The 12,301-nt window shown below is 44.9% G+C and overlaps 1 protein-coding gene across 1 annotated transcript in view; it reads right to left on the minus strand.

Annotated features, from left to right (window-relative positions):
• Positions 1 to 751: 751 nt before the first annotated feature.
• LOC306785102 (scavenger receptor cysteine-rich type 1 protein M130-like) overlaps positions 752 to 12,301 on the minus strand; it is a gene marked incomplete at both ends in the record, with an annotated part of 31,077 nt that continues 19,527 nt past the window's right edge. The window contains 2 exons of the mRNA XM_079279327.1: positions 752 to 845; positions 1,752 to 1,887. Of these exons, the coding sequence (XP_079135453.1) occupies positions 752 to 845; positions 1,752 to 1,887 (230 nt within the window). The remainder of the gene's footprint in view (positions 846 to 1,751; positions 1,888 to 12,301) is intronic.

Consider the following 12,301-nt stretch of genomic DNA (forward strand, 5'->3'; position numbering starts at 1 on the left):
CAATAACACAGATGGGATAAAACACCAGATTTGGTGAAGTCAGACTTCGGCAGCGGTGTGTGTGTGTGTATATATTTGTTGATTTTTCAATTTTTTGTATATTTCGGTACTTTTCCCTTTCAAATAACCTCCTCCGCAACCACTACCCCCCCTGCGATGCTCCCTCTCGTCCCTGGTGGCTCGAGCTCTATTCGGGGCACTCTGATGGTTCCCTCCGGAGCGGGCGGCATGGGGATGGAAGGCGGGGTCACCGGTAATACATGCAACTGACTGTTAATCCCCCGCAAACGGTCCGAGGGCGACTCAAAGCGGGACCAATCAGTCAAAGAAATTTGTCAAAAATTACAATTAAGGAACTCGTGCTTTGCTGCCAGTGGACGCGGCGATACCGCCCTGACTTTATTCACGTGTTTGTTATTTTGACAGCGTTGAATGCACATGTTTACTGATGTTATTATTTTGTAATTGATGTCATTTGCCCTTTTCATTCACGTACTTTCTCATACATCTCTCTGTTCTCCCGGTTTTCACTGTTATCGTCGTCACGCTTACGTCTCGGTTTGTGGTGTGTGTTTGTGTTAGCGCTGAGACTTTACGCAGCCCAGTGATTTCCATTTCCATTTCCCTTCGGCCGTCTAACCGTGTCTCCTTTGACCGCCGCCGTCCCTCGTGGCTCTCCGCAGCAACACGTGGTGCATGTTGGGAGGTCAGTGCTGTTTTAATAGCCTCTCCGCACACTCTCAGAGTCGGCTCAGGGGCTCGGTGCTGGTGCAGCGTTAACCGCGTTAGGCAGCAGGGTGCTGTTGATGGGGAGGCGGGTCGTCCTCCAATCAGAACCACACTTCCTGCAAAGTCAAACAAAGTCAAACACGGCACCCGTAATATGCCCCCACATGTCTGTTTGATGACGTGCTAACGTGAACTTTGAGCTTGTTTTATATGTTCTGTGTATAGCTGAACAAACAAAATGACAGATTTCATCATCCAGCAATTATCCAAAAGAAAGCCGACACTGTGTTTCTGTCGAGTGGAAACCTCATACCTCCACATTTTTGTTTTTCATAAAACAATGCTGTTGGTGACCCTTCACGTCTGTCTGTGGGTTTTACAAATACCTCATCGCTCCATCCCGCCTCTTTCTTGGAGGTAAACCGTGACGAGGCGTTTCCTTCTGCCTGCGTCTGAGGAAATGTTCCCCAGTTTCATAATGAACCAATCAGAAGTCTGCCCGGAGGATTCGTCATCAACTGTTTAAGTTAATGTGCTAGCAGTCTTCTTCAAGCAAATCACATTAAACCTGCAATGTATATCTACAGATTTTGGCCACAAGGGGGCAGCGGCAACACGCTGTGAACACCACAATGACTATTTAAGTTGATTAGTGAGTCGTTTATTTACACATCCAGGGCAACCTTTGGTCGTGTTTTGTCCATTTACTGATCTCTTCTCTCTGAACTGCTCCATTCCTCAGATTGACCAGACATGGACATGCTTGATGTTTAATCAGCTACATTACTGCCCGCTCACACTCGCCGATCTCTTTCTTCCATCTTGTTTGTCCCTCTCTATTTGACTCTCAGCCCTGAACTCACAGCATCTCCTCTCGTGGCCTCCTCACCTCACATTTCCTCCCCCCCCTCCCCCTGAAGACCCCGTGGCTCTGAGCTGTTAGAGTTTGTCAGATCCATTAAGATGAAGACGCGGCGAAGGTGGGGGCGGCGGCGTTTGACCTGCTTTGACCTTCCCATCACCGGGAGGCCTTGGCAGAGCCCTCCGGGAGCTGCCGGATGTCTGACTGCGTCCTCGTGGCGTAAGCCTGCCTCGACAGTAATTGGCTGGCTCGGAGCGCCGCGATGGGGCCCTCTCCTGACAGCTGGTGGGTGGATGCTGCACGCCAATTAGAAAAACAGAGCGAGACACGGGGCGAGAGGGAGAGGTGCACTGTGTTTCTGTGATTCCACAACGAAATAGTGATGAGACAAGAGAGCAAAGTTTGTACTTCTACCTTCCCAAATCCACGATGGTTGTTCGCCATAAGTGAGAAAGTGAGAAACACATACACACTTTCTTTTCGCGCTCTTTCCCTCCAGGGCAAGTTGTTTTCTAAATGCAGAACAATTTCTCACTGAGGAACTCTTGGAAGCACAGAAGCTGTTTTAATTTGCTGGCCCCAAAGAACCGCTTCAACCACGGAGGGAAAAGCAGAGCAATGCAGTGAAACTGCTGTCTTGCACTATCGGCTCTCAGCTGAAATTAGGTTAGCCACCGAGCAGAAGTGACACATATTGGAAGAGCAAAGCATCCCGGCATGAAGCCGAGGGACGTCCTGGCAGGTGTCTGAGTCTGTGCTGTCAGTAAACCCACATCAGTCTGTGTTCTGGAGCTCTGAACATCAGATGCCAGCAGGCGTGGCTCTCGGGATGACGATGTCGGCTCGTCGGTTGGTTAGACCACCAGTACGTTTTACCCGTATTAAATAAATGAAATGAATAAAACCTGATGTATCAGTATGGAAAACTTCTGTAAGAAATGCTGCACAGGCAAAAAAACAACCAGGGTTTGATCTCCGCCAATTATTTAGCTGGGAGACGGCTGCTATTTTTAAACTGATAACGAGCCTCGTGCCAGCAGATCGCTTTGTATGGAAAGATGTGCTTAGTCTTGCTGTGGATTATCAAATCAAATGTTTACGTTTTTCTTCATCTGCAGCAAATCCTGACGTGATTAAAAACACTCCGTCTCTCTAGAATGGTGCAAAGCAGCCACAGCTTCCCAATTAAAGGTGTTCTAAGGCTCATTAGTTCTGGAAAGGTAAGTGTCACCGGAGAGAGAATTGTAACAGAGCAAAGCATCCCCCCCCCCCCCCCACCATTTTCTGTCCCATCTCCAAACTGTTTGTTTCCCACCAGAGTGATGCTCTATTTCCAGACGGTTATAATTGAAAGCACTTGTCTGTAACAACAGCCGGTATCTGTTATGCTGTCACTGCTGTTTGACTGGAGAGTTGTTTTCTTGTTAAATCCTGAACTATAATATGCCACATGGATTAGAGAGAGTGTGTGTGTGTGTGTGTGTGTGTGTGTGTGTGTGTGTGTGTGTGTGTGTGTGTGTGTGTGTGTGTGTGTGTGTGTGTGTGTGTGTGTGTGTGTGTGTGTGTGTGTGTGTGTGTGTGTGTCAGAGAGAAGGAAATGGTTTGAAATGCAAGCTGACTCCCTTCTGTCACATCATTTGCTCAGATTCTCTGAAGTATTTATTTTTATTTCTGGTGACATCTGCAGATTTCCGTGATCCGAATTGAAAGTGCTCCTCTCTGATCGCAGCATCTTTTATTTCATCTGGTTGATCATTTTGATTGGAGTTCTTGTTTTTAGAGCCGATGGTAAACTATATGCAGACGCCGAGGATTTGTCTTGGCTACACATCACCTTCACACCGAACAATGCCGATTCCAGCCCAAAAGCACAGCCCGCAGTTGGATCAAACTCCAACTGCGGGCTGTGCTTTCTCACTTCTTGGTGTCAGAAATAATGAATGAATACCTGTTTTCTTTTATTCTTCTTCCTCTGTTTACAAGAAACATCTTCATTGGCGTGTTGTGCGATACAGAAATAGACACAATGACGAGAGGGAAGAACAGAAATGAGCACATTATTATTATTATTATTGCACAAAACGTACGTACCTCCGCACAATAATGCTGCACACGAGGCTCAGAGGAAGAAATGATGGAAAAACACATTTTAATACAGATGAATACTTTGTCATCGAGAGCGCACGGTTACAGTCCTCGTGGATGAAGAGAGCGCGTTTCTATAGAAATACTGGATGATGGAAAGTTCAAGAATGTGGTGTTTTCAAAACATGATGTATTTCCATGGGTGTTTTCTGTGGAATAGAAAACTGTATGTATTTACCTTCTCTTCCTCTGAGGACAGGCATCCTTTATTGTTCTTCACTCATTTTCCACACGAGTACAGTTCACTGTTCTCACCTCTCACTTCTCTTTCTCGTCACGTCCTCTCAGCTGGTCTGGGACGGTCTGCTTTCTGTCCCCACAGTCAAAACAAAGACATGGAAAAGCAGCATTTTATTTTCATGCACCATATAAACGTAATAAACTCCCAAAAAACTGCAGGTTGGCTTCGAGTCTCTTCTGTGAAATCAAGGCTGAAGACTTCTTCATTGAATGAAAGACATTCGTTTCTTACACTGCGCTGGAACGTGTATCCTCGTGTTTTATATTCTTATTCATTGTGTTCTTCTATTTTCCTCTTCTCTTGGGCTTTTATATGTTTGTGTGTAAATGTCCGTCCATAAAGCGCTTTGAATCGCCTTGTTGCTGAAATTTGCTCGATAAATAAACTTGCCTTTTACAACTGAAACTACTTCACAAAGTCTTTTACTCACTTACAATAATGGTAAACAAGCTGTTAAACTATTTGTCGAAACTGACTTTTGTTTTCCCATGAGATAATAAACTTCTAGACAATGTTGCTGTTACTTAACAACTCGTGGCATTCTCTGTTACGGTGTGTTTATGTGGTCTCTACACGGTGAGTACCGTGTGATGTCCTCACAAAGATGACTGAGACAATGTCTGGAACTCCACATGAACACTTTACAGGGTGACTGATAGATCATCCTTTTACGCTGCACATTAAAATGTCAATGAATAAAGCTGAAACTGAAACTTGTTTCTCTCTGAACACACGCGGTGTTAAACCTGGCTTTGTCTGAGCCGCGGCAGCGAGACATGCTGAGAATATTTGGGCGGCCGTTCTGAATAATGCACCTTTCTGTCACCAACCAGCTGCCTTTGAGCAAAGCAATTACAGTTAATACCTGTGATTTCTCAGGTTCAGGGTTCTGTTTTCCTCCCCTGAGAGAAAGAAGAAGCCATTTGCCGCTGATCTTAAAAGCAGGAAAACAGCGTTCACAGCTGGGTAGTTCATCAGCTCTTTCCTCTTCTTTATCAACGAGTATTCATATCACTCTGTACATCGTGTCACATGACACCAACGCGATGCAATGGACGCTTTAGTGAAGCAATAACCCTCACAAACTTTATTGTCTCATTCATTCCGTCTTGTTTAGAACAGTGTTGTTGGATGGGCAGCTCAGTCTGCACAGCAGCAGCAGCAGCCTGGAGGCAGGACCCTGATCTGAGTGGCTGGAAGTGCATTGCTGTGAAGAATAGTGATGCTGAAAAAGCACACGCAGGCTCATCAAACCTCTTCAACTGCATCAAGGCTAACGAACAAATGAAGGAGTCGAGCCTCTAACAGCTCTTGTTCAGACAGGCGGAGATGAAGACGTCAGCCGTCGGTCGACTGCAAAGGCAACAGATTCACGAGTCTTCAGTTCTGTTCACAGTGATGGATGAGAAGCTGCTCTCTCAAAGTCTATTTGAAGCGGTGTTGGTGCGGCGGTGCATGAAAGGAGGATCAACCACACGTCGCTGGGGGAGATTAGTTAAAAGCCTGGTGACTGAAGGATGTTATATTAAGAAGTGTCATCAGGATCAGGTCTACGTTCATAAGAACTGTATTTACATGGCCTGCTGTTCTTTTATGTGCCGGAAGATTGATTCAACAATCTCTCTCAGCCTGAAGGATGCACACACACACACACACACACACACACACAATGCTTTCACACGCAGTCCAAGAAGCTAGAAGCTGTCGTTTGGCCGTGCACAACACGAGAACTGATGGCTTTCAGAGCTCAGTAGCACGGTTGCTGCGTCCTGGGTGAAAGGGCCATCAACCTCTGGGGTCAAGGGCCATCAACCTCTGGGGTCAAGGGCCATAAACCTCTGGGGTCAAGGGCCGTAAACTTCTGGGGTCAAGGGCCATAAACCTCTGTACACCTCTGTATTTCTGGGGCTCCGGTGTCAGCAGCGGGTACCCGGCCAGATGTTCTTCTCCGTGCGCTGCTTGTTGTTTACAGCCCGAGTAGCAGCCTGAGATACGAGACTTTGGAGTTGAAGTTGAGAGCCAACATATACAACAGGATTGTTTCACAAGTGGCCGATTTTAAAGCAATAGAAAAACTGAATCATCTCCACATGATTGCTCAAATGTGATTTTTTTTTTTTTCACCTCTCAGACTACAAACAGAAACCAGAGCGCTTCTGATCCCAAAGTCTCGTCCTGTTTCCTGTTTGTATGGATTATCTACGATGGGATTGGCTGCCCCACTTTGTGTGAGTTCTGACTTGCTTTATTTGAGTGAATTGTGGGTAAATTTGACCACTGAACTGTTTGCGAAGTCTGTGTTTATTTCACACAAACACCAGACTGAGCATCGACTGCAGCGACATAGACACTGATGCTGTCTCTGCACAATGGGCCTGTTTGTGTTGCAGCTGAGCTTTATTTTTTTATCTTCTGTCTGTTGTTAAGTAGTCATAAAGCCTCAGAATAAGCATGACTTCTTTCCAGTCAATATGCACATTTTTAAATTTGCATTGTGTCTATTTGTGCCACCCAGTGGAGCAATACCACATCAGGGGGTGTTGAACTGTATCATTGACTTCCTGTCTTCTTGCCCCGTGCTGTATACGTCTGCTCTCTTCTGTCTGAACATCCCTTTCACCACGCCAACGATGTGCAGACAAACCAAGAACAACAGAGAGAAGACGGAGCCAAAGATACTTCATACAAAAGACAAAATGTCATCAGCCGCAGACTGATTCCTAACGTACGGTAATCGTAGCCTCATCCGTGGTAGGAATCAGTAAAATAGGGACGAGTGTGGCAGAGATGATGGAGAGAACGATTACTGGTGTGGAAGCTTGGGTAGAGCACAGTATTCACTGAGAAGAGGAGAGAGCAGAGGAAAAGGAGAAAACGAGGGATGAACAGAGGATGGTTGTATGAGAAGGGGAATGATGGGGGGGTGATGAAGAGGAAGAACAACACATAGGGATCAGTCAGGGGAAGGAGTGGAAATGACAGGTCGGAAAAAAAGAGTCCAGTAACGGATATTTGATCAGAAAAATAGAGAAAGTAGAGGAAGCAGGTCAAAGGATTCGTCAGTAATCATCCATCATTCCTCAGGGAACCACATCTTGCTATAGAACTGTACTGTACATAATAGACTATCATGTCTGATACAGACTTCATCACGTGCACATCGGAGTGTTCTGTGTTACAATCTCAGCAGACGATAAAGGTTTCTACACACGTGACTAATTCCTTTTTACATCTTCCGGTGCTTTGTGGTGTCTTTTCTTCTCTTCGTCTCATTCTCCGGCTCACTGGAGCGACAGACCCGGTATGTCTGCTGTATGACGCCTTCCTCCACCCTCCCACGTGAGCCGTTTGATTACAAAAACAGGTTCAATCTGCGATGAAGTGATCTCGAAAGAAAAAACAGCTTGTCAGCCTCAGAAGAAGCTTCGCTCGTGCTGCAGATAAAAGGCAGCGCAGAGAGGACAGAGACGAGCTTTAATGCAAGAAGAGGCTTTTCTGCTGAGTGTCCAAAAGGAGCACAGATACAGTCACACACTGCAGCCGAACAGCTCTCATAGAAACGGGTCATCCAGAATGACATTAGCATTATCAAAAGGCTCATTCTGCTCTGGCACCAGAACACCACCGCGCAGAAGGTAATATACTCAAACACAATTAGCAAAATGTGATTCATCATTACATTTTAAGCCGATGAGGAAGAGAAATGCACAAATCTCTTTTAATCTCCTTCACGTTGAAATGATTCACAGTAATTACAGTTCACATCAGGAGAGAGGCTCCTGAAGGTGAGTGTGTAGCAGCCACAGGTTCAATCTGTGACACCACCTCATCAACTGTCGCGTGCATTTAAATGAGGTTCCTCAGCTGTAACTTTGCCCTCCGAGGCGGGTCCGGATTCGCTGGTTATTCCGGACACCCATCCATCACTCTAATTGAACAGCACGCTTATTAAAAACATAAACAGAGCACTGCTTAGTCTCGCTGCTTATGAGGCAAATGAAGGATTATCGCAGCTCAGTGTTCTTATTGGGGAAGTTTATTTTAAAAGAACAGGTTTAGATTCACTGGAACCACTTCAACTCTGACTCATTAAATAAAGCTCAAGCATGTGATATCAAGTCATTTTAACTTCATGAGAGAGAATACATCACGACCACACAAATAGGCCTACCCGTCATTAGGACGAGAAAAAAATCGACTTTGTTTGAAAAGTGCAAAGAACATTCCCTCTGATCAGACCTGCCACTGCTTCATACACTTCCCATGTGAAGGTTTTCTCAGAGGAGCTGCCGCACTCATCATGCATGGGTCTCTTTAATTAGTACCTCAGAGGTTTCTCATCAGAATCAAAGGTTTTAACCAAGACCTGGGGGCCAGATGTGTAAAATATGAAATGTGTATATGTGTATATATATTATCCAGTATTCACGTAAAGAAACCTCTCAAACATGTGTGATATAGTGAAGCGACAAAGAGAATAATGATGTCAGAGAGGTAATGAGGCCTATTTAGATCGGAGGTTACAGAACTGGGGATTATGGGATGAATCCAAGCGGTCGGGAGATGATAACTCGGGTTATTTTCAGACTTTGCCCTTTTCTGATTCCTAGTGAAATATATATTTTTTTTTCAGACGACCGCTCCAACATACGCGGTTAGTTTCCAGCTCAATAACCACACCGGCAACTCTCTCCATCCGCGCACTGGACCTCAGTTTGCTTAATTCGCCTTTTTAGTTATTGATTGCGTTTTGCTGCTGCTGTTGTCTGGCAGATATGTCGTCTGTTTGTCCCAAGCTCGTATCTGCTGCTCGTATTATTAAGACTTTAATTAGTGTTCTCTTCTATGAAAAAACTAAATGAAGGGTTGTCTTCTGTTCCTCTTAATTAAGGCAGCGTGGAGGGTAGACTGTGAAAGAAGTCAAGTCTCCTCCAATCATACGGAGAAATGAAAGCGTTTAACCCAACGCGGTTATTGTGTATTGTTAATGTATGTTTAGTGTGTGTGAGGATGGTGGGTGTTATTTTAACTGCAATGACAGAAGAAAGTCAGGCGGCAACATCCGGTTCTGAAAAATCAAGCCAATGCTGAAGTGCCTAAAACCTTCGACACAGATTCCGGTCTCCGTATCAACTCGTCTCCACCAAACATGGGCACTTGGGGTAAATTGTGCAGGATCCACCACTATAAATGTCATTTCTGGAGCTATACTGCGCTGTGGGCGAACTACTCCATATCCTATTCTCTTTTAAAAATGTTCCTATCACTAAATATCGAAACATAAAAGATACGCAGCTGTTCAGGCTGAGACTCTTTTCTCTCTGGTTTTGATATGTTGGAAGTCCAGGCTTCATCGCTGAAGTTCCACCACAGTTACAGGCCTCACAGCACGACTTGCTTTAAAGAAGAAGAAAAAGGCGCCGAGATCCCTCGTCAAGCTCATTATACCTGAAATCTCCCGTCACGCTCACTTCCGTTGCGTCTCTCTTTCTTTGTCTCGATCCATTCTCTTGTCCTTCCCTCCTCTTATCTGTCCGTCTACATCAGCACAGGCCGACGAAGGGAAATGTTCTGTCTCTTCTTCCACTCATTTTCCCCTCCATCCTTCTTTCCTGCTGCCCCCCCCCCCCTTCCTTTTTGCTCATGGCCCTTGCATCAATAATTCACAGTCCCCTGTAGAGACAACCGCCTGGTGGACTGATTAAACATGAGAGAGGGAGAGAGAGAGATGGACGAGGGAGATGCAGGGGAGCAGGACTGATGACAGGGCAGATGAATCAACGTTTGAAACTTTGAAATGCACGAAATACAGACTCCAGATGTGCAAGTGAGTAGAAATGAGTATATTGTTGATGTCACCAGACACCCAAACAATCTCTGTGAGGACATTTGTCTGAAGTCAGTCCGGCCGATTCGTGGTGCGGATGAGTTCAGGGTAAACATTAGGTTCTGGATCTGAGGTGAAGGGATGCAGATTGTGTGTGTGCATGTGTTCTTGTACTTGCTACGTAGTGAGGACTAGTTCTCAAACCAGCAGAGTGAGGACATCATTGGTAAGCGAGGATATTTCACTTCATCAGAGGCCTGTTGAGTATTTAGAATAAGGTTCAGGTCAGGGTAAGGGTTGGGTATTTAGTGGTGATGGTTAAGTTTTGGGAATGCATTATGTCAGAGAGGGTCCTCACAAAGATATAAGTACAGATAATGTGTGTGTGCTCAACCCAGCCATCCAGAAAGCCCAATATTATCCCCGTCACAAAGTGGGCGTGGGCAGCATAACTCAGCCATCTCTGATTTACACAGCCTCGCTAATGCACCGTCGTTAGGTGAAGGAGGCATCACATTAATATTGTCTCCTCTCTTTAAATCTGCCACATTCCCATTTGCCAAGCAGTCACCCATGAAGGAGCTTCTAACTCAAACCTTGCAGCGCTGCAGTTCTGTACTTGCTACGATCGGGACAACTTTCTGTCGGGGGAGGGGATTATCGAAACAATGCATGGACGTACAACATGCTGCTCACATGTTCGAGGTCTGTGACAGGCAAACATTCGAGGCAAAGATGTGGCTGTCTTTTGGATGTGAACTTTCTTATTTAAAAGATTTACTATTACTTAACCTGCTGCATTATTGGTACCAAGTTGTACCCACGCTGCTAACATACCGAAAAACCACTGGCCTGCAGAGTGCCATGCACACACCGCAAAACTTTAATAAGCAAGTATGCATATGGCCGAATGCAATATTCATCTTAATGGAAGAAGAGCTTTGTGTCTGGGAGCCTGGCTGCTCCTATTTAATGAGGGGTTTTAAAACGTACCACCTGCTTGGGAGTCTTGGAGGCGAAGCGCAGGGATTAATATTCATCGCTGCTGCATTGAAATCTGTGGCGGATGATAGAAGGTTGTGTTTTCCCTCTGCCCTGCAAATTCATCCTCATGACTGTTAATAATTCAGCAGTACACACACACACACACATACACACACCTCTCTTAAATGACTTGGATGCACCTGTATTGTAAGACACTTATGTGATAAAACATTCAACTTGATTTCTATCACTCTCACACACACACGACACAGTTAAGCAATTACCACTAATAGATTGTCTCACACACACACACACTGGTTTATACGACCAGGCCCACTTTTACGGGACTGTGAGAAGTCATTGGCCCTTAATGACTCCTGCCAATGCCTTAGGCTGCAGATGTATTAATGTCATATTAGGAGGAAATGGAAAGAATTCACCCAGGGGGGCTTAATATTCCCATTTATTTATGGGCCCGTGAGAATGGTAATGTATGTATCTGACATGGAAACATTATAGGCCGATGCTAGAGGTATAGTGTGTGTTTCCCTGTGTGTGCGCTCACTGGTAACTCTACACGTCTCCGGTCTGACGTGTGTTTAGAGAGGAAATCATGATTGCATCTGATGGACAGTCACACAGAGGAATGTGCACAATCCTTAAGATCAGATGTCTTGTATTAAATAATTGTATTAAATAATATCCAGTATTAAAGTAGTGAGAAAAAATATGAAAAATGTAATTTGCTTTTGTGCAGCAGAACATTCTTTTAGTTTGGTTTCTGTAGTAAGTAAGACGAAGTTTCTCCGTCTCATTTGCATAAATATTCACAAGTGATAAGCCAACCACAAAGCAATATGTGTATCTATGTACTTGCATGTATTTCGTTATGTCTGTCTGTTCATTAGCCTGTGTGTGTGTGTGTGTGTGTGTGCACTTTGCTCTGATTCATTATTGAATACTTCCTGACGACCGCTATGGCCTCGGCACAGTATAGTTATGAATCATTCCCTCATCAGTAATAGGTGTGTGAGGTCATCACTGTGTGCGAGGCTGCAGGACTCCGGGGACCAATTGAAAGCCGAGAGATGAAAGCTGTTTACGGGAGGACAGAGAGCCATAGCCGTCCACTCAAAACGTTCTGGCAAAATAAATATAGATATATATTTATCTCTGAGGTTTTGAATGTTGTGTCAAATAAGTGGAATTATAAGTTCTGGACACGTGCTTCTTCAAAAAGCAGAATTCATTGCTGAGCTGTCCTGCTGGAGGCTGACTGATGTGATAAAACTCTGGCTCAAAATAAAACATCCGTCAGTGCTCTAATGCTCTTTCAAAGTGATCCAATACTCATTTAAAATGTTCCAAAGTATCTGACTCCATATTGTGCTTGTGGTGCTTTTTAATGTCAGCACACAGTGTCAACAACTCTCAACAACTCCTCCATCCTCTGCTGGCTCGTACTTCTGGTGGCCGTGGCTCTAATAGCCGGTTAGATGGCATTAGTTGAAGT

This window comes from Melanostigma gelatinosum, assembly GCF_949748355.1.
Source record: "Melanostigma gelatinosum genome assembly, chromosome: 11".
In the NCBI taxonomy this organism is placed as follows: Eukaryota; Metazoa; Chordata; class Actinopteri; order Perciformes; family Zoarcidae; genus Melanostigma; species Melanostigma gelatinosum.